Source organism: Terrapene carolina, unplaced genomic scaffold, assembly GCF_002925995.2.
Source record: "Terrapene carolina triunguis isolate 2854851 unplaced genomic scaffold, T_m_triunguis-2.0 Scaffold210, whole genome shotgun sequence".
Classification (NCBI taxonomy): Eukaryota; Metazoa; Chordata; order Testudines; family Emydidae; genus Terrapene; species Terrapene triunguis.
The window spans coordinates 48,358,816-48,383,709 of record NW_020664561.1 but is presented as its reverse complement, the minus strand read 5'-3'; the positions used below and the strand labels follow the sequence as shown (position 1 = coordinate 48,383,709).

General features: G+C 40.5%; 1 protein-coding gene across 1 annotated transcript; it reads right to left on the bottom strand.

Moving 5' to 3' along the window:
- Nucleotides 1-859: 859 nt before the first annotated feature.
- On the bottom strand, nt 860-24,661 carry LOC112115934 (ankyrin repeat domain-containing protein 13C-A). The gene is made up of 10 exons (XM_029912327.1): nt 24,587-24,661; nt 18,172-18,213; nt 14,738-14,842; nt 13,488-13,573; nt 10,737-10,782; nt 9,374-9,440; nt 5,849-5,993; nt 5,011-5,142; nt 2,476-2,637; nt 860-868 (listed from the first exon to the last, which is right to left on the bottom strand). The coding sequence occupies exons 2-10, from the start codon at nt 18,185-18,187 to the stop codon at nt 860-862; spliced, it is 768 nt and encodes a 255-aa protein (XP_029768187.1). The 5' UTR covers nt 18,188-18,213; nt 24,587-24,661.
- Nucleotides 24,662-24,894: the final 233 nt, after the last annotated feature.

The window sequence follows — 24,894 nt, the reverse complement described above, 5'->3', positions numbered from 1 at the left end:
TGCGTTCCTGGCCCAGGTCTCGATAAAAGAGATCTGCAGGGCAGCAACTTAGTCATCGGTGCTTACGTTTACCTCTCACTATGCTATCACCCAACACAACAGAGATGATGCAGCATTCGGCAAGGTGGTGCTCCAATCAACGATTCCTTAACTCCAACCCCACCTCCAGGGTAGAGCTTGGGAGACACCCAATTGGAATCGACGTGAACAAGTACTCGAAGAAGAAAAAACCGTTACTCACCTTCTCGTAACTGTTGTTCTTTGAGATGTGTTGTTCACGTCCATTCCAATACCCATCCTCTTCCTCCCCTCTCTCGGAGCAGCCAGCAAGAAGGAACTGAAGGGGGGTTGGGTCAGCAGGGTCATATATTGAGCGCCATAAAGGTGCCACTCCAGGGGCTCCACAGCCGACACGACAGGAGCTGCTAAAGGAAAACTTTCCAACGACCATGCACGCGGCGTGCACACATCTGATTGGAGTGGACGTGAACACCACATCTCAAAGAACAACAGTTATGAGGTGATAAGTAAACATTTTCTCTACTCAACCAAGCATATTTCAAGATCAGCGTTCAACACTGTCCTGCAAATGAACTTCAAGCTTGACTTGCAAGAGTCACTTACTTGGTAGACAGAAGCAGATAACATTACCAAACCAGGTTATTTCCATTAGCAAAAAGAAAGTGTCTATTTAATACCATGAAACAGAACATCATTGCACACACCACACTATGACCTAAATTAGGAATCCAAAATGCTTGCCCAATATTTTATGGTAGCACTCAAGTGTCAGATTAGATGGATTACAGTCAGGCTGATTTTAGAAGGTAAATCTATTCCTCGATCAGTTCTACTGTGTTTATGCTTTCTAAAAAAAAAAAAAAAAAAAAATCACCTATTATCACCAATCTAAGTGCCTGCTCAAGCAATAGAAAACTAATGAAAATTAAATGTAAAAGTGTCATTCATTCCAAATAAATAAATTACCACATTTATTGTAGGATTTGAGCGGTCTCTATCTACTGGGGTTAATCTCTTCCAATGGAAACTGGACATGCCTGAAGGTTGCTAAAACATTGCTTGTGGATCTCTATCCCTGTTCCAGGGTGGTGGTGGTGGAGGGATGCTACTCTCCATTACCATATGTATTCAGGAACTGAATGTATAATTTTTAAGTTAGGCAAAGGTTTTAAAATTGGTAGTAAATTCTCAAAACCCAGTATATATATATATATATCTACTAGCAAGATTTCAGAAACAGGCATCTGACGTAAAACATTTTGGAAAAAAAATCTTGGCTCTATATTCACAAATATATACACAAATAAAAATGTACTAGAATCCTATTCTCTGAAGCACTGTGGTCCAGAAAGACACCCCTGTAATTTGCACAACCTGGCACAACTGCACAGTCATTCCTTACTAACACTGAGCTCACTATCCATGTAAAAATAGTAAGTTGCTTGGCTGCTCTAATAAATCCCCCAAGCAGCAAGTCCACTGTGACACGTTACACATTGGTAACACCAAGTAATTCCAATGCTCCCCCACCTCTGCTCCCTCCCCCCAAGCATAATATCACTTCAGTCATTTTATGCTGGATGATTTTAACACACACAAAAACTCGACAAATAGAAAATATTAAATCAATTCACCACACAGTTGAACTCCTCATGCTTTGACTTCATGTAGCAGTTTGCTTTCTTTACATTATGATCAGTGAAATATTTGTTATCCATTGAAAGTAACTATAATTAGCTCAAGATAGTAAAGTGATATCCATGCCTTCCTTATGTTACCACATTTTAACCAAAAAGAGTGTAAGCCACAAAAGTTGGAATGCATAAAGTTTGCCTGAAAATTATGAGACAAAGACTAAAACCACAAAAGTACATTCAAACATTTAGGATAGTGCGAAGACTATAAGTCAGCAGTTTAACTATTTGGGGAATAATTTCCCAGTTCATGAAGAAAAGAGGGAAACTACATTTTAAGGCTAATCCTGCCCAAAGTTCTAACTAATTGGCTTGATAAGGTACTTAAAATGGGGACCATTCAGAAGCCAGGTCTTGGGTAAAATCAGCCAGCCATCTCTATAAAGTGCTCTAGCAGGGAACAGCACTAACAAAAAGATGACCTTCAAAGCAACATTCTAAACTAGAACCAAAAAATCCTGCCAAATAGAAAACTAAACTATTCTGATTCAGTCAGCCAGAAAGAACTCCACCTTATAGTAAAAGCCATCATGAAAGATCCAGGGATCACTCACTGAAATATTCAGTATAATCAGAAGGAATTTAACAGGGGAAAGACCACATTGATTAGAGTTATAAACCAGTTCAGATGTTTTAAACTAAGATTTATACAGAAAAGAGGAGGGAAAACATTTTTTTTTCTATAAAGCTTCTTAGGTATCAAGTGTGAAGATTAACATTCCCTGGAATAAAACTGATGTAGATAACAAGCTAACTATACCTCAAAATTTTGTTCCATCAAGTTACCACCTTTACTCAGGCTTTCCATGATGGCCTTATTTCGAAGAATATCTTCCTCACTGAGATGTTCTCTTCTTTTCCTAGATTCTAAAACAAGTCCATTGACCAAGTAGAAGTCTGCCAAGAAGTTTCCTACTCTTTCCTGTAAGATAGATATCTGACATTAATGAACTCAAAAGCTACGGTAAAATAACTTAAATCAGGAATATTCAAAGACTAAAATGACTCTGTTACATGATACATTTAAGAACATAAGAATGAATGTTATACTTTAAGTCACTTGTACTGACAGAGCACTTTCATTAACACTGAATACCTCCAACAATGTAAATGAAAGTGCAGCAGAAACACTGGCTGCCCTTGCCAGGATTTCTTTGGGGATAAAAACTTACATTAGCACAAAACATCTATTTATTTCCCAAAGAGCTAATCTAAAGATGGCAAGGGGAAACATGTTTCTTCTTCTGTGGCTGGTACGTTCTAGAACAGCTGACTGTATCAACTGATATTTATACATATGACTTATTTTTTGCACCTAGAGTTTACATTTCATAAAATGGAAAAAGCAAAAATTAGAAAAACATGGTCAGATATGAGCTAACTTTTGAGTGACATCACCTAATGCTTCAAAAGAAGGCAAATATCTTCCCCCACACAGGAGAACAACAGGCAGTATATCTATACCTAAGGAGAAAAAAACATTCCTTTCATTGCCTTACAAATGAGCGCTAGTACCTCTCAGACAGGTTGGATTTTCCATGTGTCTAGGTTGCATAGCAGGAAGTGTTACTTTATCTAATCCTTTAAAAAAAACACTGAAATTATTTGCCATTACTCTTGGTATTACTGTATGCAGTTTAGTAATTTAAAATTATAAATGGTATTACTTTCTACTTTACAGCTTTGAGTGCCTCTATTCTTGTAGAATGAGAGAAGAAATAGTAGCCCCACACAATTTTTGTTAACTCCTTTAATTGTTTTTAATACCTCAGGGCCTGATCTTATGAAATGCTGAGCACCACCTCCTGTGTTCAATGGAACATAAAGAAGCTTGTAGGATCAGGTCCTTATTTCCCAAATTTTAGTCTCATCCCTCCCAATCTGCCTTTCTGCACTAAATAATCCTAGAGTAGGTCATCTCCAACATCACAGGTAAATCCCCAACCCCATGTCTCTGACCACTGTTGATATCTCTGCTTCATCCTCTTTGAGATGATCAAACCCGAACAAGTGTAAGGTACTGGCATTCTGTATGTTCACAGTTTCTACAGCTGTAAGAGCAGTAACAATTGTAGAGAGAGTTTGGGTTTTTTCCCTTTGTTAATTCAAATTAATGTAGATTTCTGCAAGCTCTAAATGTATCTTGTCGAAGTGCAAATACAGTGAGCTGTATTTTCTGTCTGTACCTGACAATGATGCAGTCTAGTGTAGATTTCGGTGGAATCGGAAGACACAGGGGCATAAAGTATATTGAGCTCAATTTCTACTCAGAGTTCCAAATTAGCAGGTGTTTCTTCAAAAATGATCAGCCAGAACACAGTTAAAGTTAGTACACCAACGTACTCTGGGTGCCTGCTGACTAAGCTGACTTAACTGTTGCATTTTTCAGGTGAATCCCCATGGGATTTCTACACTGTATGCTTTAAACATTTTTTAATAAAGTTGTATTTTTGCATAATCTTTGTATCTGCCTTTGCTGTCTAGGATCTGGAATGTCAGAGGAATGGGCAGAGCACCTAGGTCAGCTGATTATTGCCTCACCTATCATCTTGCTTGCCCTGAATGGGGAGCTGGTAGGAGAAGCAAAAACTGGCTGAAAACTGCATGCTGGCAAGAGGGGAGTGGTTTAACAGGGGACCTAGCAAATGCTGTCAGCTATCAGAAATAGCCTTTGGGAGTTTTTAAGTTGAAGTGTCTTCATTAGCCAGAGATAATAAAACGAGTGCCTGAACAATAACCGCTATGACTTCTCTTCATCCAATCCTCTGAAAAGGAATTAATATGCTTTCTGCCATTGTTTTGGTTTCTATCTATCTGTTTTAATATGTCAACTATTACTGTGGCATCTAAACACTGATTCTGTCCAAGCTATAGCAAAATATTTAAACATCTTCATTCTCAAGTCTTCATTACAAGATCTTGAATTTTCCTATTCCCCTACTTCCGACTTCAGGTCTTCATAATCTCTTGTTCATTCTCTACTTCTACTGTGGAATACTGCACTTTTCTGTCCCCTTTCCTGTCTCTTCACAATGGGTCATAGATCCTTTAACTACACTGCTTACACTGCCTTCACTATCTGGCACAGACTCTGCTTCAACCATGAACTTAAAAAACCCTCTTCCTCCATGGCTTACAACTCAAAGAGAGGTGAGATTTAACATGATAAAAATGTTGAAGACAAACACACACTCCTTACTCTCCTCTTTTGCATTAACACCATCTGCCAGTGCTATTTTGAACACAGTAATAAAGAAAGGGCTGGATAAGACAGAGAGGCTCTGTTCAGACTTACTGTTTTGTCTTCTCTGAAAAGCCATCCTGTTTGGGCACGCGTGAAGGTAATTGATTTGGTTGATAATGTTGCTGAATAAATATCACTGCTCATTAAAATGTCAACTTCTTCCTCCGTTTCCATCTCAGATTCCTGGAGCAAAAGAAATCCTAAAATACTGAACAGTACTTACTGATTATTTTAAACTTTCTAATTTTTACAAGCAGACTGTACATGAATAAGTCTTATCCTTTTAATTGGACAATTTTTCTCCCCCAGAAAATTATGGATGCTTCAAGAAGTAGCTATTTTATTGGAATTATTCAAAAAATGTCCTATAACATTGGCATCATAGTACCTTATACAATTGGTATTACAGGAGGAGGCACATGGTCTAAAACTGTGCCAGCCAAATGTACTAATAATTTAATGTACGGGTACATTCTCAATTAGTTTAACATTACTATACCACCAATGGAAAAAACAGATTCAAACAGTTTGTCTGGTGCTGGGGGGAAGAAGAAGGGGGGAAAAAACAAACAAACAAAACAAACAGCATCACCGTCCCTAACTTCAGTGGCGATATGTTTACAACTCTGCTCCAATTTTTCTCTGTTTCCATGGAAAGGGACAGATAGCTGTCTAAAATCAGTTAAGAAGCTTTAAAGTTATTATTTGAAAGCACCTTGCCCCATTTTGTTGATTTTGCATCTCCATCCATGTGAACAGTAGCTTAAAGTTGGGTACAGAACCTGACTTTTTAGCAGAATACACATTTAATGTAAGTATTTCATTAGTACTGAAAACATATAGGTATAAGGGAATATGTTTAACATTGTGTATATATGCAGCTGCTCACCTCATGATGTATTCGCTGATAAACTTTTTGTTCGTTGTCTAAAACTACAAAAGATTCAGAGGGTGTTGCATCACCATTGAAAATGAAGCTTAAATCCCCTCGTTGGCACTTCATGTCAGTAAAGTCTATGAGAGTTGTGTCAAGCCTGTGGAAATATACCCACGGTAAAGCACCTTTGCAAAAGGAATTATCCAGAAATGTTCAAATACACAAATGAGTTCTATTAGCATCCAACAGCATTGCTTTTCCCCCAAAAATGGTATAGTAAAGTCTACATTTTCATTGTGTTTTAATATAATTATTATTGCAAATTTCACTTATATAAATAGGCAACAAATTACTACTTTTTGCTTATACAGTAAATTCCAAATGTAGTAAAGATATCTGTATAAATGCAAACTAAGGTTGTGGCACAAATGCATAGGAAAATGTATAGGGATTCAATTATATAAATGTGGCGAAATGTACAGAATTCAATGTGACTTAGTCCTACATTACAAATACAGTTCAGGGGATTTTTATGTTACTTTCATGGCAAAAGATAATGCTTTCCTTTCATATTGTATCAATATAGCAGAATTACAAATGGAAAACATTTTAAGAAAAGCTGCCACTGCATCCTTTTGCCCTCAAAACTGCATGGTATCAGGATACTGACTGATTTTACCTGGCATACAAATACACTGAGAGGAATTTCCCTAAACATAAGTGGCCACATTCTGATATGTGTTATTCAGTGTGAACGAGGATTACTGAACAGTTTCACTGATTTCAGCAAGGTTGCGAGTAATGGTATCAGGATCTGGCCCAAATTGAGAAGAGGACCAGTAACAGAATGAACTTTGCATTGCCTTGTTTTTGTCATATTTAGCTAGATTATTTCCAGCCTTTTATTTATTTTCTTGTACTTTCAGCAGCATAGGCACAGGGCAGGGGTAGGCAACCTATGGCACACGTGCTGAAGGTGGCGCGCGAGCTGATTTTCGGTGGCACTCACACTGCCCGGGTCCTGGCCACCGGTCTGAGGGGCCCTGCATTGTAATTTAATTTTAAATGAAGCTTTTTAAACATTTTAAAAATCTTATTTACTTTACATACAACAATAGTTTAGTTATATATTATAGACTTACAGAAAGAGACCTTCTAAAAATGTTAAAATGTATTACTGGCACGTGAAACCTTAAATTAGAGTGTATCAACAAAGACTCTAAAAGGTTGCCGACCCCTGGCATAGGGAATACTTCTACCTGTCAAATTAAGAGTTGAGTGGAGCATGAAGTTTTCCCCTGATATAATTCCTGTGGGCTGCCTCCAAAATGTGTGTTTTTACAGACAGCTAAAGCCACCAACCAGATTTGTTTAGTCTAACAGCCACTAGTTCTTAAGCAATATTTTTAAAATCAGTTATGCCATTTATTCATCTTTTAAATTCAAGACAATATAGGGTATTCTCATGTAGATTCACTCTCAACTCCCATTACCATTAATGCAAGTAGCATGTGCGCAGAGAAGAGACTCAGACTGGTCTCAGTGAGAGCTGACCTAAAAAGTCAGAACATATTTCTGTGTTAAAAGCTTTAAAGAGAGCAGCAGTTTCTTTGAATAATTTATTATTCTGATTTTTTTGATTTTGGAGCTTAAAGGGAAGAGACACTTGAATCCAACAAAGAATATTACAGCTAATTAAAGAGCTCGGCTGGAAAAGTTGTAGAAACAAAATGGTTTATAACTCTTGCCTCTCAGAATTTGAACATTTGTTCTCTGAAGTTATAGTAACATTTGCCACTGATGTTTTATAGAGCAGCCACATTTCTGAACAAAATATAACTGACTCACTGAGACATGAATGTGTTACATGACAGATAGTCAGGTACAACTGAACTATTTGTTCCCGGAACTGACTCAGTAAGAAACTAACCAGAATTCATTCTCCAACCATTTGAATTTAAGTTATAGTTATCACTGTCTAGTTAAGTTTCAGAAGCACTTCAGTAATTACAACACTTGTTAGTCAAGAGCATCATCTGAGCTGACTTTTAAGAAAACCAACTTTAACACCTAGAAGAGCAGAAAGCTGCATTCCAATGCACAAGAAATATCAGAAAACACTTATTCCAAAGATATTAAAAACATACTAGGCTGCCTTTGCAAGCATTTACAGAATTGAATCAAATAAGAATTTAGATTAGGCATCAAAGAATCTAAAAGGCGATAAGTGGAGAAGATTTACTCAGATATATAGTGCATCCTGCGTCAAAAGAGATTTTCCCATTAGAGTGTTCTTTGATGCTTTGTCACTTGAACTGGACAGGACAAGTTATAATGCATTTCACTACATTCCACAAAACACTGTTATACAATAGGTCTCTCGATTTACAGATTTTCCTTGACTAAGTTTCTTCCCTTAATTTTATCCTATTACTCCCAATTATGCCTGAGATAGAGTTAAGTACAGTCAACAGTAATATCCCACTCCTGTTTGGTATTAGAATAATTGTAAATGCTTGTTTGATTCACTTCCATAGAGACCCCTGAAACATAATCATTACATAAAGCAATTTTTAATTTGAACAGAACTAAACCTTTGCAACTAGCTCAGAATGCAGATCTCAGTTATTTGCAAGGCAGTTCTAGTCTGTTAAATAAACAGAGGCTTTTTTTGTTTTTAAAAAGGACAATGTGCAACTTCTTCCTCCTCCTCCCCACCCTCCCCCGACTGCCCTTCTATAAAAAAAAGAAAAAAAAAAAAAAAATCATGCAAGCATAACACTGTTTCGGAAAGCTCTAAAGGCTGGAGCCATTTATAGCAGGGGTGGGCAAACTACAGCCTGCGGGATTGCCACCCCCGTGGCACTGCGGACCCCACGCCGCTTCCAGAAGTGGCCGGCACCACGTCCCTGCACCCCTGGGGGACGGTGGGGAGGGGAGAGGGCTCAGCGCGCTGCCCTCGCCTGCAGGCACCGCCCTCCGCAGCTCCCATTGGCCGGGAATGGGGAACCGCGGCCAATGGGAGCTTTGGGAGAGGTACCCACAGGCAAGGGCAGCGCGCAGAGCCCTCTGCCTCCCTCCCCCAGGGGACGCAGGGACGTGATGCCGGACGCTTCTGGGAGTGGCGCAGCGTGGGGCCTGGGCAGGCAGGGAGCCTGCCTTAGCCCTGCTGTGCGCCACTGCCACCCTAGAGCCTCTCCAGGTAAGCGGTGCAGGGCCGGAGCCTGCACCCCGAACCCCTGCCCTAAGCCCCCTCCTACACCCCAACCCCCTGCCCTGAGCCTCCTCCCGCACCCCAACCCCCTGCCCTGAGCCCCCTCCTGCACACCGCACTCCTTCCCCCTGCCCCAGCCCTACATTCATGGCCCTGCATGCAATTTCCCCACCCAGATGTGGCCCTCGGCCAAAAAGTTTGCCCACCCCTGATTTATAGCCTTCAAACCACTACCAGAAGTGATATTTCAGTTACATTGTTGTAGTTCAGTAATAAACACTTCGTTTTAACTTAAGTTTACAATAGTACAAACCAGTGCTTACCTGATATTTATACCTTGTTTGTATATTTTACACGCATCGGAAGGCAGAATTCGGGAAAGTAAAGGCACTATATGTGTAAAAGAAAAGTATTAATACTGAACAAGACATAGTTATATTTCTTAAGTACTTCTGCGCAACAGACCCTATCTCAGCAATATACATTTAATAAAACACTGCAAATTTCACCCATCTTCAGATATTGCTATATTTTAAGTATAGAACTATGCCCAATACACTTTTATTGAAATTGTACCTAAAATTACAGTGTTGCAATCAAGAACTGAAAAATGAACAAATACCCTGTAGTGAAATAGATTGCCTTCAGCATCACACAACAGCTTAAAATGCTCTCAAGCCAACTGAACCAGATACAGGTTCCCAACCATTTGCCTCCTGGCTACTTATATTTTAGTCATGATCTCAGAATTTCCTTTATGTCTCTATTATATTGGCTAAAAAGATTAGTTACAGTTAGACTGTATTGAAACCACTGAAATGGAAAGTGCATAGTGTAGCATATCTAAAACTTCAAGTGAACATTAAACCAGCAGTGAAACTGGGCATCAGGACAGTCCTATCATATTAATAAGTGAGAAGACAGATATAACACAGCTTACTGCATTTTTAAAAGCATCATTTCTTTTACTGCAGTAAAACAGTTAATGGTTAAAAATGCCCCACAATGTTCTGAGTGGCATTATAAAGGCACAGGACAAATTGCAGTCAGTTGAACCTACTGAGAAGGGGAATAATTGTTCTGAAACGTACTGTCCAGGATGTCTTATTCTTATGAAACTGGATTTACACAAAGAGGGGTTCGACCCTAGATTAGCAGAATGGGGTGGTTTTGGGAAAGCCATTAGAGGATGCACTCCACTCAAGATCGTGCTGCTCACCATTGTGGGAGATTGGTGGTGGAACCACAATGCAGTTCTGGCTATACTCCTGGTTCCTATTTTCCTAGGCAAAGGCTGACTGACATATCAAGGCATTGTGAATCAGGCCTCAGCATCACCACTCTAGGAAGGCCTGGTTCCCACCCTGTCTGGCCCTTTCAGATACTGCACACCTATACAGAAAGGTGCAGGTGTCAGCTCAACAGGCAGAGCACAATTTACTTTGCAACACTCCAAGTTGTTGCTATATGCACATCTGCTCAACAAATTTTCATAGCTCAGCAGGTGCTTATTTTTCCATGCAAATTGGCTTTGAAATTCTGCACACATCATCTAAAAGGAAGGGAGGTCTCTGTGGGGTTTAATTTTTTTCTTTAAGCAATGCTGGAGTCTAATTTTAGGGGGATACTACAGATTCCATTTCTTTGCACCTATCAGTACATAAAGGTAGGTATTATAGTTCTTACCCCAACTTTGAAAATCCCAGTGAAGTTCTAGATAGAAGTCACCTAGCTGTGAAAAAAATATGAATGTATCATTAGCCATATTGACAGCTGTTTAACATTTCTGGGAAGACACGCGAAATGCAAATGTCATCTTGGGAAAGGCTAGATAAAATGAAGACAGGGTATAACTGAATAAAAAAAAAAATCTAGCTTTCGTTCCTCCAATGTCATCATCTGAAAAACAATTAAATTAACATTTCTTGATTCCAACTAGAGCGAAGTGAATATGATGAAGTTACAAACTGAGAGGCTAAACTGCCCATTAGTAGCTTATATTTCTGAATTTCTTTTATTTGCAATCATTCAAGGGGGAAAAAAAAAAAACTAAGTACATGACTCCAATTAGCTAATCCTCTCCGAGACTGCCAGGAGTGGGAGGGGTCTCGAGTCTATATAAACCAGACCCAGCTCATTCCATAGACAGAAGATGAGGCAGCAGCCAAGAAGACTAGGCGGCTGAAGAACTGCCAATGGTGGGAGGAGGAGGAGGACCAGTTCCAGAAAGGGGCAGGCAGGAGGAGAGGCACAAATGTATGAAAACTTGGTACAGGATGGGGCCTGTCTCCCTAGGAAACTTTGGACTAGCTTGAGAGGTAAGAGAACAGATGGGGAAATAGGACTAAAGATTTTGGCTGTGGATGATATACAAGAGATATATCAGTATTTAGTTTAAGTACTCGGATATTTTCTCTGGCTTCTTTTCTTCCTTTCTCCTCCCTCCCCCTGACCCTTTCCTTTCTGTGGTGGTCAGATCATCCTGGATCACCAGACAATGGCTTGGTGACATTTAGAGCTGTGGGATTTAGGGTTTAGCTGGAGGGCCAAGTAACCTTAGTGACTGTCTGCCAGTCTCACTGGGGCTGGTGAGAAACTGCACAGATCTGTTTTACAGATACAGATTTTAAATGGATGTGGACTCAACCCCCTATTTTCCACAAGCCATTCCACATTTTACCACTGACCCAAGGGAAGTTGAAAGCACCTGTGATGTTTTATAGCAGCTAGTGTTCTAACAAGAGCACAGGCAGCAGCAATTTGAAACTGGACAGAATCTTTTAATCCTAGGGTATGTCTACACTACGGGATTAATCCGAATTTAGATAATTCGAATTTGGGAAACAGGTTGTATAAATTCGATTGTGCGCGGCCACACTAAGCACATTAATTCTGTTTTTAACCACATTAATTCGTTGGTGTGCGGCCACACTACCCCATTAATATTAACCACATTAATTCGGTGGTGTGCGGCCACACTAACCCTAATTCGAATTAACAAAATCGATTTTGGCGCTACTCCGCTCGTCGAGGTGGAGTACAGAAATCGATTTAAAGCGCCCTTTAATTCGAACTAAATGGCTCTGTTGTGTGGACGGGTGAAGGGTTAATTCAAATTAACGCTGCTAAATCCGAATTAATCCCATAGTGTAGACCAGGCCTTAGTTTCATATTACTGCTTTGGGGAAAGCATTACTGTGCACAGGCAGAGTTAGGCAGCTGCACACAGAGGTACATTTATTTAAGTGAAAGACTAGGCTAAAAACTCACTGCTATGAGTGCACTGACAGAAAGGGGGAAGGAAAAGAAAAAAGGTTCAATGTTACATGTAGTAAAACTGATAGCTGAAAGAGGTGAGCATATCAGAAACAAAATCTGGTGTAAGAAATAGAGTTATTCCAAAAGAGAGAAGCTTAAAAACCTAATCCAATACAAAATAAGTATCCTTCTAACTTTTATGTCACATTGAAAGCCCTGGCTTAATTACTGCAAACCATAGGAGATGGATAATTCCTCCTTACATAAACTGAGCTTTTAGAAATTGTTATAACAGTGGAGGAGGAACTCCTGTGTCCCAAAGCCTCGTTGGCACTTTTAGGCGGTTTCCGCAGAGCACCTAGGACTAACCGGGCATAGAGCTTAAGCTCTCTTCTTATCCCTAGAGATGTGTGCTCCAAAACATGAAGCTATGAAACTGAGCCAATAAACAAGAGGAGGGACACAAACTATTTCACAGCATGCACCACCCACTCTCCCATTCAGGATGCATGTACTGTCTCCCCACCTATTTGCAACCACAACTTTGCTGGGGCAATCACATCAGTTTGTTTACATAGAAAAGTATTAGGAAGCACTGGCTATATCTTAATACTGCAACACTATGGAACCATTGGAAATAATCAACATATGTGACCAGCCACTTCACCATGAGTGATAATGAACAACAATTTGGGAACCAGTGCACTAGTGACAGTCAAAATGAACAATGAAAATGCCAGACACTGTGTGTGTCTGTATAAACTACGACACTCCAGTGATTCATTAGGGCTCTGAACCTGCCAAATGAAAAGTAATGTCAATTCCTGTGAGTAACTTTAAAATTAAGCATTTGATTTCCTCAAGTATAACTCCAGCATTTAGCACATTTAGATTAACTAACTAAAGAATCTCTGAAAATTTAATAGTGAGAGAAGTTACCTTACCACAGTACTTTTTACTCTAGAAATGTACTGCCTCCACATGTCCCCACTAAGAGATCATCTGCACCACCATGTGGTGATCAGGATCTCTTTCAAGGCAAAGAAAACATACTTCCTCAAAGGGTTACCTGGTTTGAAATGGGCTCTCCTGGAGAGTAGCAGGGCACATGATAGTGTGGATCAGTGTCAACATAATAAAAGAATAATTGTCATTTATCAACAGTTTCCTTAAGCTTACCTCTTTCAGGGCTTTTAATAATCGAGGTCGCTTTTCTTCAACACTTTCCCTGGACTGCTGTTTCAGCTTCCTTAGGAGTGCTGTAACTAAATAGAAGAGTACTGTAAATCAAATATTTTGCTCAGATTGTGAACCCCTCAGGACAGGAACTCATTTTCCAGAGCTTTTCAAATATTGAAAAATGTAAGCAAGTGTCTGTTTCATCAGACATTTTAAATATGTAATTATATATAGCTATATTTGAATCACAGCAGCAAGAAAGCCTCAGTAATCCTGTTTTGCAACATAATCAGTATATGTAAGTTCATGGCAACACTTCTAGCTGCATCCCATTTTTGCTTGCATACTACTGGACATGCGTCCGTGGAAGACATTAATATTTACTTCTATGGGGAGAAAGCCTCAGCACAGAGGAATGCCCTGTGTTTAAAATGCTGGTAGTATTTACAAATGACCAGCAAAACATTAAGTTGTGTGCTATGAGAAGCAGTAAAACAACAAATAATGAAGTACTTAACTGCCATCTAACAACAGGTGGCAGTGGGCTAATTTTGATCCTTACTGCTTCACTTGAGAGCAAAATGGATAAGTAACTCACTCAACACAGCTTGTGACTTAGTCCCCCTGGTCAGCAGAGAACCAAAGACAAAAGTAGTATCCCACTGGCAGTGGTTACATGTTATCTGCACACACACTCCCTCCCATTAATCACAACTAGAAACTGCACTTGAGATATTTAACACATAGCTGGTTGATTAACTTTTAAGAGGCATTAAAATGTCCCAATGGTCTACAGTAAGAAATAGCAGAACGTGAGTGAATCACATTGTTACCTTGGCTTACGATTTTACTCTTATTTAGAAAAGGTCAGTTTGTTGTTTTTACATCCACTGAAAAACAAGGTCTTAAACATACTAAATTTCTGTCTTCACTTTAATACAGTTTAGCTTACTACCACTCTGGTGCTATCAGGACTAGGGAAACTGTGTTTAGCAGAGATATTAATTAACAGTTAACTAACATTTTTAAACACCACAGTATCCAGGGTAGACAAAGGCAATAGCATTTATCTAAATAAATGTTAACTAGTTGCAGTCAACCTTAGAGGGGGCCTTAACAACCAACTAACACTGTCTTTGTCTACACAAGGTGCCAAGTAATACTCTTCATGTCAGCTAAACAGACTTCATTTCCTAGGCTAAGAAAGACCTCTGTTTACATCAACCAATTAATCAGCTAAGATTTCTTACTCATTTGTCTGTCTCCATAGCTGATGGCTTCTGCAAGAGGACTCCATCCCTGAGCATTTTTCACCTTTACTGGAGCATTGTGGGCCAAAAGCAAGTGTGCACATTCTGTAACAGAACAAGTAGTAATATTTATTTACAGCAAACACTATAGTTTCCTTTAAATATTCTGTAAGGGGTCATTAAAAATAACCCTTATTCCTCTTCCCTTCAGCTGTCAGGATTTTATAGGGAAAAGAACCTTGTGAGTCTTTTAGATGGTAATAACTGTCCTTTCTGGAGAAAAGCAGTTGAGATGGGCTGGAACTGTTGCTGTTAAACTCTGATCCAGATTCTCTTCCTCTCCCCCCACCTCCCCACAAACACAAAACAACAGCAAGGACAGAAAATGCAGCTTCTGTCTCTGGTACTGACTTACTTGCAATCTGACTGCTAGAGAAACATTGGCAGAACACCGGTCTTATCAGCTACTCTGAGATTTGGCAAACTTGCACCAGTGTCAGGCTGGCTGTTTAAAACACTGCCGTTAGCTGACCTCTAGTCCTAGGCTCACTGCACTGCTGTGAGACAGACAGACTTAGCCAGCTAACACTTTTATTAAAGAGAAGGCACAAAATACAATAGAAGATAAAAGGTGGGAAAGAAAAATGACATGAAGGTGGGGGGTGACAGCAGGAACCAAAGTCTCATATTCCAGGTGGTGTTCAGAATGCAGGCAGAGCCACTGGAGGTGAACATCATCCAAGTCTCTCTCTCTGGCCAGATCTGATTGGGTCATCTCACAAATCAGGCCTAGTTTCCAATGCACCAGTTTCACAAAAATAGTGTGTCACCCTTGATGACCAGAAATTGTCAAGACTATAGCTTTCTCTCTCCTCAAAAGCTATAATAGGGCATAGGTTAATAGAGAACTGTGAAATCTACTGAATTACCCAGACCACTGTCTCTAAAACCCTGAGGTTTTTCTTGGACATTCCCATTCAAGTACTGACCAGGCTCAATCCTGCTTAGCTATTGAGATTTGAAATTGCATCTCATGATTGAGAGCATATCCAATTTAATTTAAAACCAAACAGCTAGTTTCCTCAAACAGATGTTGTTCAAACATGATTTTACATTTACTCAAGATGCAGAGACTGTACACAAATAGAAAGATTAATTGCATTGTGCCTCTAACGTCTATTGATCTAAAAGCCAGATTCCCAATGGGCATACTATCATGTTCTTGATGGTTATACTTCTAAAGACATCTGTCACTTCTGGATGATAAAAGAGATTTCTCTGAGTTCACTTAGCTGATGTGTTGAGCACATCCTTTTGCCTCAAAAGCAGTCTTAGGAGATAAGAATCACATGTACCCACCTCTTACATATAAGAGTTTAACTGGTACACCAGCAGAAGCATGCCAAAGTAACTATGATAAATGTTTCAATGGAAAAATTCCAGAGGGTCCCAGTGACAGCACAATGCTAAAAAGTCATTTGAATCATATTCTTGGTCTTATGCTCCAAAAGGGAGCATCCTGACAAGGAATTCTTTCCAGTTCTACTACAATGCCCCTAACATCCAAAATAAAAGGGAAGCAGAAATGCTCTTAAAAGGGGTCTGGTTCCACTTTGGTTGGAACTATGATAGCCATCATGCAATATATACTTTAAAATGGACAAAGGCTGAATGTGTTACATTTGCCATGTCTCATTATTTACAACAGACACTTTGGAGTCATTTACAGGCAGTATATGTATTGAGAAGAGCTACTAGACACATCTAGCACATATATAAAAATGAAATTTGAGCAACTATAATTTTGCCCTTAGTTTTCAGAAGTTGAAAAAATATTTTTAAACGCATTCACACTTCAATAGCATGGTCACACAGTTCATACAGCCTCCTCCTTCTACTTTCTACCCTTAATTTTGCTTTCATTATTTACTGAGACCTATGTTTCTGAGGCTTCTCTGCCATTAGCATTCCATGAGCTTAAATTATTAAGTACCACAAACAGGTGCAATTATGATGTGCTATACAAACACCAACCAAAGAAGAGTAAAGTTATGCAGTCACCTGGTATATGAGATCCTGGAAATCATGATCTAATGGACAGAGCACAAGGCTAAAAGCAATGCATTCTTGAGTTTAATTCATGCTATGATTTGCTATGTGGCCTTGGGCAAGTCACAATCTTTAAAACGGTGACAATACCTACCTACCTACACAAGGGTCTTGTGAGGATGAGTCAACATTCATGGAGTATTGATTATTAATAATGCAACCCAGCTTTACTTAATATAGCTGAAATCTGGAAATATCAGATACTATTTGTACCAATAAGACTTCTATATGAAGCTTAATTGAAAAGTGTTCAGCTACCAAAAAAAAAAAAAAAAATCTTCTTAAAAGACATACCTAGATCAGACTCTAAAAATTGATTTAAATTTAAAATTGCCGAACTACATTGATATTTACTCAAAAAATGGTAGAGGACATAACTATCTAGAAACAGGTGGGGTGAACACCCATTTATCCCACCGAGATTATCTTAATATATAGTGTATGCTATTTATGGGAAAACTTTGATAAAAAGCTTCCCTTAGAAATTTGGAGCTACCTGTCACATACTAACATCTTAAGATGTTAGTATCAACACTTAGTATACACGTATAATGCGATTTTAAAGCAACAACAACTAAAAGGTTAATTTCACCCAACCTACCTGAAAATGATCAAAAGCATTAATCTCAGCTGGTCCTTGATTTTGTTTCCCTAGTTTTGTTTTGTTTTTTTAATGAGAGTTTCCCCTCTCTCCTGCTTTCTGGTACACAAGCAGCCAGCTGGGAAAAACACCCTAGCTTCTGTTGCTTAGCCAACTCACATGAAGCAGCCCACCTGTTTCAACCGCCCCTCCTCTTCCTGTTGGGGTTTAGCTATGCGAGAAGAAATGGCAGCACCTTTTCCCACCTGCCAGGAGGGCTACTTCCTGTCTTCGTTCAGGGTGAAGATGGAAAAGCACCTCTGGTCGTGCCTCTTTTCTCTCACCTTTCTAACTCTAGGACCCTCCAGATCTCACTGTTTCCTGATAGCTCTGTAAGAAGAGGAAAGCCTTCTCCATCTATTCTCTTATTAGACTCTCAGAAGAGTGCCCAGTGAATGCCCACCTATTATACCTCATTTTCCTGTCTCCAAAGACCTCCAACCTGCTCTCATTCATTCCTTAGCTCCTTCCTGCCACCTTGATTTTGACATCTTTACCCCCAATCTCTCAAGTTTATTTTCTATTCTCATGTATCCTCTTGTTTCCTGGAAGCCTCCGCACTTGTAACTGAACACATTCAATTAAAGTCTATTTTTTTAAGTCTTCAACTTTTCCAATCATTTCTCTTCCCTAAAATCTTGAGAGAAATCTGAGAATATATGATACTTAAAGTAGTTTTACCAACCTTTATGTCCCAACATCACAGCAAGATGTAACGGAGTGTTTCCTGCAGTGAGGGGGGGAAAAAGGGAGAACATTAGATTCACGGTACAAGAATCCATGAGACTTTCTTCAGGAGTTGGCTCTTCTGTCTCAAGGAAGGCTCATATCTAACTCAATTTAACAATGTGAGAATGTAACAATCTATCAATGATACCATAAATATATAAAAGTTACAAGGTTATTCTTTTTAATTAATGATTCCTTTGATACAAAAACTGTAACATGTTAATATACTTCTACATTAAAAGTGTTTCAAGAAGAGAGTTTTCTGTATCATTTACATCTTGAAATTTGCTTCTAGCAATTCAAACAGGAAAAAAAAAAAGTCTGATTCTACTTTTAGGAAAGTAAAAGAACTATAGCCCAAACCACCTTATTTGTTGAAAAGTCTCAAATTGTATCAAGAACAGCAGATCTAGGGCAACAACTTCACATAAGAAAGTTATTCTGATAAAATTTTAAAGAGCATGTGTGATGCTGGCAAACAAGGTGCCAGCTCATGCCAAAGCCCCTAGGCCTCCCTGAACACTGACAAATGCATAACAGGTGAACCAGACTGGTTTCCAGCGTGTTAGTACTGTTAAAATAGATGTTAATTTTATAAGAATGGGTTTAGACTTTATGAAATGCTTGTAGGAGGCTGCATGTATAAATCTGGTACCCCATGTGATAAGGTTACATTAACTGTTTGCATTGTAACCCTCTGTAATCATGTCAGTCATCTAACAGGAAAGGAGCATTAATTAATCTAGGAATGCTGGCTTCATACAAAAGGTGCTGGGTTCTGCCCAGGAAGAAGGCCCATTGAAACCAAATGAGATATTATGAAACATTAAAGAACAAAGACTTTGTTGATTGCTCCCCCACATACCCATGAAGAGGAGACTGGAGGTGGCCTAGTCCCACCAACTTGAACTCTGGATGAAGGGAATAAAAATCCCTGACAAGAAGGAATTGTATCTCTATGGTGCTTGAACTCTGAGGGAAGAAGATTTCTAAGCACAAGCCAGGGATCCCCAGCTGTTTGGTCTGAGTTAGCCCTAAAGGACATATTGCAGCAACTTCTATTACCCTTTTGGAAACGAAGACTAACTCATTTGTGTGTGTATTTTTACAGCTTTAACCTTGTAAATAGTTAATAACTCTTTAGTTAATTTAAGAAAAAAAGTTATGATAGGATTGGCTACAAGCGTTGTCTTTGGTATAGGATCTAAAGTGCAACTGACCTGGGGTAAGCGACAATAAGTAACCTGAATATTGTTGTGATTTTTGGGATAAAAGACCATCTATCACAAAGGAAAGCTTGAATGGCAAAGCTTGGATGGCAAAATAGACCAGAGTACCCAAAAGAACTATCTGTGACTCCATGTTAAGTTTGTTATAGCGCTTGAGGAGTTCACACTTGATTGGTGAAATCCAAGTATAGAACTCAGTCAGTTTGGGATTTGTGCACTGCTTCTTCAATCTGTCCTGAGATTGGTACTCACACCTGTGAGCAACTTTAGAGAGTCTGATAGTATGTTTTATTAATTTTTTTTCCAGACATTCAGTGGTTTGAGCATTGGCCTGTTAAACCCAGGGTTGTGAGTTCAATCACTGAGGGGGCCATTTAGGGATCTGGGGCAAAAATCTGTCTGGGGATTGGTCCTGCTTTGAGCAGGGGGTTGGACTAGATGGCTTCCTGAGGTCCCTTCCAATCCTGATAGTCTATGATTCTATGAATACTAAACCAGTTTGACTAGTATGGAATTAGACAGCTAGTGGAACGTAATACTCCACCCTTCAATATGAAGACAGTGTGACTGGTTAGAGCAGAGGTCCCCAAACTGTGGGGCACCCCCCCAGGGGGCACAGAGAAATGTTCGAGGGAGCACGGCTGGGGCCTGAGCCAGCCCCATGGGGGGCAGGGAGGGAGCACCACCCAGCTCCACTCCTGGTCTGCGCATGGAACCCCAGCTGCCTTCGCCCCCTTACCTCTGTCCGCGTTCCCTCCCCCCGAGGCTCGGGGGGGGGGAGGGGGGGGGACCTGAGGTAAAATGTAACGAAAAAAGTCTCAGTGGTCAAACAAACATAGTAAGGCCATCAACAACACTTGATAAGTATCCAATCTGCATAACTTCCTACTTTGGGATGAGGGAAGGGGAGACAGTATTGCTAAAGGCAGTCAATCCTTCAGGTTACTTAAAAGGCTTAAAATAGACTTGTCACTAGATACTTTAGGGGAAAGTATAAGAATAAACTGCTACTAAACAACTGGAATAGTAACAACATTTCCAAAGAAAAAGGGAATAGAGAACTGTAATTAGATCTCTGGACAGTTCCAACAACAAAACAAACACAATTGTAATTTTCCATATTAAAAATCCCTAGTTCTAAATTTACACTTTGACAGGGATTTCTTACCTAAGTATTGAAAAATACAAGGGCGAGGAAGATAATGCATCTTGAGTGCCTCTAAATATGCCACAATACATCATTATATATACAAAATTTCAACTACTATGTTACAGAGTGTAGATTCTAAGTGCAGGAACTGGAAATGTTTACCTTCTAGAAAGGGAATGATCTTTATAACCCTTGTGATACTCTACCCCCCAGGGGAACGCCCTGTAACCCCTATATTCATCATTTGTATATAAAATTGTGATATTGCATATAAAGCATTCCTGGTAAGGTATCATGGGAAAAGTTATGATCTGCTGAAACCCACTGTTCCATCTAAATATGTACATCATTAATGCATATTAAGTTATGAAATTGTGTTGTATGGTTCTCAGTAATATATGTTGTGGGTTTGGGAAGCGCCCAGATACTAGCTCCCCAAAGACAACAACCAGGGGGATAACCAACACCCGGACAGGTGTTGAACAACCATCAACAGCCATTATCCAGCAAGGGAGCTACAATGCAATGACTCACTTGCACAAGGCCACTCCAGGGGAATTGCTTAACCTTGCCTGGTGCTGACTCAGCAATGGCCACAAGACATGCCTGGATTTGTGTTCTCCAAGCACATGGACTAAGGGTATAAAACAGAACACAGTGGCCTCGTGCTTGGCCTTTTTTCCTCCCCCCACCTATGCTGCAAGCAACAAGGACTCTCAGAAGACTCCAACAGAGGAGATTGGCCCAGGTTTCAAGGGTGAAACCTGTGTACTATGAACTGCAATATCCGGCGGGGTGAAAGAAACTGCTTTATCTAGATGTTGCCCAGTCTCATAGGGTTGAGAGTTTAGACTACAAGCTTATATTTTATTTTGTAACCACTTAAAATCTATCTTTTGTAAACAATAAACTTGTTTTACTGTTTATCTTTAACAGTGAGTTTGCCTGAAGTGCTTGGTAAATCTGCTCAGGTTTTCAAAGGCTGGTGTATATCCACTTTCCATTGATGAAGTGGTGAACCAATTAATAAACTTGCATTGCTCAAGAAAGGGTCTTGAGCAGTGCAAGACGGTATATTCCTAGGGTACAAGGCGTGGAGGATTTGGCTGGTGCCTTTCTCTGAGATTCATGCAGCTAGGTGCGGGGCTCCACACGTGGTTGTACTGAATGGTAACAGCACCTGGAGGGGTTTGCTGCTTGTCACTAGCAAAGCATTGTGAGAGAGAGCCCAGGCTGGAGAGTTAAGGAGGCACAGCAGTCCCAGGCTGCACCCCGGGGATCCCGTCACACCCTTAACCTCCAATACTCCACCCCCTAGCTCTATTATAGTTAATTAGAATTGTAGCGTCCTCTGGGTAGGTGCCACCCCACTCTTTTTTCCCCCCTTTGGCCTGTCGAGCATCATGCTCACCTATGAAGCTGTACAGTAACTCCTCACTTAAAGTCATCCTGATTAACGTTATTTCATTGTTACGTTGCTGATCAATTAGGGAACATGCTCGTTTAAAGTTGTGCAATGCTCCCTTCTAACGTCGTTTGACAGCAGCCTGCTTTGTCCACTGCTTGCAGGAAGAGCAGCCCATTGCAGTTAGCTGGTGGGGGCTTGTAACCAGGGTGGACCGGCAGCCCCCTATCAGCTCCCCACTCCCCTAAGTTCCATGTGCTGCAGCTGCTCAGCAGGCTAGCAATTTCAGGCTATCAATCGGCAGTTCAGCTGTCCCTCCCCCCCACTACCATGTGCTGCTCCTGCCCTCTGCCTTGGAGCTGCTCCCAGAGACTCCTGCTTGCTGTGCAGTGGTTGAAGGGGGGGCTGTCAGGGTGTCCCCCTCCCCCCACTCCTGCACCCCACTTACCCCTTCTCCATATACAGCAGGGAGGGGACACGGACAGAGAGAGACAGAGAGAGCTTGGGGCACAGCTGCTGTCTCAACTTCCTGATCCACTTAAAAAGACAATGCACTTAAGAATGGGTCAGCTTACTTAAAGGGGCAGTGTGCATCTCCCTCTCTCTCTCCCACACACACACAAGGTGTGTGTCTGTCTCTGTCTGCTATGCTTCTCCCCTCCCTCGTGTTCGTGCTACCTTGTGTGAGAGGCTACATTAACAACGTGATAACCCTTGAGGGCTCAGCCAAGTGCTAGTTCATCATTTAGCAGTAAGGCATTCCCTGGGAAATATCCCACCCTCTTCCACCCTCTAACTTCACCACCTCAACCAACCTTCACAATCATCATAGCCGTGAACAGTATTAAATTGTTTGTTTAAAATGTATACTGTGTGTATATCTATTTAATATATAGTTTTTTGTCTGGTGAAAAGAATTTCCCTGGAACCTAACCCCCTCATTTACACTAATTCTTATGGGGAAATTGGATTCACTTAACATGGTTCCACTTAAAGTCGCACTTTTCAGGAACATAACTACAACGTTAAGCGAGAAGTTACTGTAGCTGAATGGAATTTATAAAACCACCAGCTTCTGCTCTTCAGAATGATCAAGGTGATTACACGAGTGCCAGCAAAATGCTTATTAAAAAAGGGACACCACGGTAGTTCAGGCCTCAAGGTGTAGAGTTCAAGAAGTTTATAAAACCTAAATGTTTCCACTAATTTGAAGTCAACACTTTTTTTCATTGAAATTTAATGTCCTCCAACAGTGTTTGCTACACAAATATGCACTAACAAAGCTGTGGTAAGAACTAGAAAGGGAGATCAATACTTCCCTATTTTTCTTATTGCTACACACATCCACTAGAATTATACTATCTGCTCCAAGCTGAATGAAATGAGTAGTAAAGTGTCATAAATAAGACTCCTTCAGGCAAAAATTTTCAAACCTGAGTGCATAAAACTAGGCTTCTAAATAAGTCCACACTTGAAAAATCAGGTCAAATTTATTTAGGAGCTTACTTTTAGATATACATTTTTTAAAAATCTTGGTCAAAGGTTTTACTTTTAACACAAACATTTTTAATGCAGTTTTAATCCTGACAGTTTCTCTTTTATTATTAGTTGGAACAATGATAGTGTATAAGACAGACAATGCAGCTATGAAGTTCTTTGAGAATAACCATACTGACTCAGCAGAGAGCTTCCATTACTGTTTGCAAGTCACATGGTCGATGGGAGTGCTGCCAGCACAAACCCCAGGTCTCACTCCACAGGCTGGCCTCTCAACATGCTGATGTGGCAGCTGAGGCTCCCTGTTCACATGGGTGCCTAGAACTGAGGCTCCTGGGGGGAAGGGTGGGTAGGGGTCATGGGCCAGAGGAGTAAGGTTGATGAGGGGGCCCCATGCACCCTTGAGGAAAAAGGAAGGTTCAGGCTAGGGGGGAGGGGAGTGGAACTGACCCTTTTTTCTGCCTCGTAGAGGTGACGCCATTTGGACCCGGACCAGGTTTGCCGCCTCCTCCCATCATGAGTCAGAATTTGGGGGTGGAGGACGGGGGGGAGGCAGGCCAAACTTCAATAAGTAGCATTGTGACCTTGCACACAAGGTTGCAGCACTGCTCAGGTTTTGCACCCTAGATAGTTGATGTTCTCCTGGACGGTCATGGCAATCAGACATGTGGGGCTTCTGGGAGGTGTCCAGTTTCTCGGGTCCCTCAAGGAAGGTAAGGAGCCCCCCCCAATTTCCATAGTGTACAGTGCCCCAAAATTCTTCAATCTGGCCTTGGGGGGAGAACATAAGCAAAATTCCTTAATTCATTTGAAGTTCTGGTGTTTAGTATGAACTGGAGTCTAATTGGGTCAGTCCAACAGGAACTTCTCACCCTCTTATAAAAAATGAAATACAAATAATCAATGTAGCTATGCTAATGCAACATCAACTTTGCACATACAAAAAGCAAGAAATGCCCAATTACCAACAGAAATATCAACTCACCCGTACTGCAGACATGTAGCATTTTCTATTCCTATTTTTTTGGCTACATGACTGTGACACTCTCCAGGAGCACCCAGGTTTGTAAGGCACCTTGCTATCACCTACCCTTAGCGTGAAGAACCGTGTCAACTCTCTGACTCCACTGGCAACACAAGCACTCTCTCTTCTTAGCCTTTCGCAGGTTCCACTTTCCCTCTACACTGGTTAGCAACAGGCATACTCCAACTCCCAAGTCCTCCGAGCACCTCCCGGGAGTGTCCAGCCCCTGGTCCACTGAACAATCACAGAATTCACAGATTCACTACTCCCAAAGGAACAGTATGCCCAGCTTACCAGTTACTCCTTAGATCACAGCTCCACTTAACACACAGCACATTAGGTATGTTTACAGTGTAAATGAGCAAAAGTTTATT

Excerpts from the sequence above, each read along its gene's own strand:
- LOC112115934 (XM_029912327.1), bottom strand. Across the intron at positions 9,441-10,736 it reads CTGGGATTTTCAAAGTTGGG|TGCCTTTACTTTCCCGAATT; the intron begins GTAAGAACTATA and ends TTACACATATAG. Across the intron at positions 5,994-9,373 it reads AAACAAGGTATAAATATCAG|GCTTGACACAACTCTCATAG; the intron begins GTAAGCACTGGT and ends ATATTTCCACAG.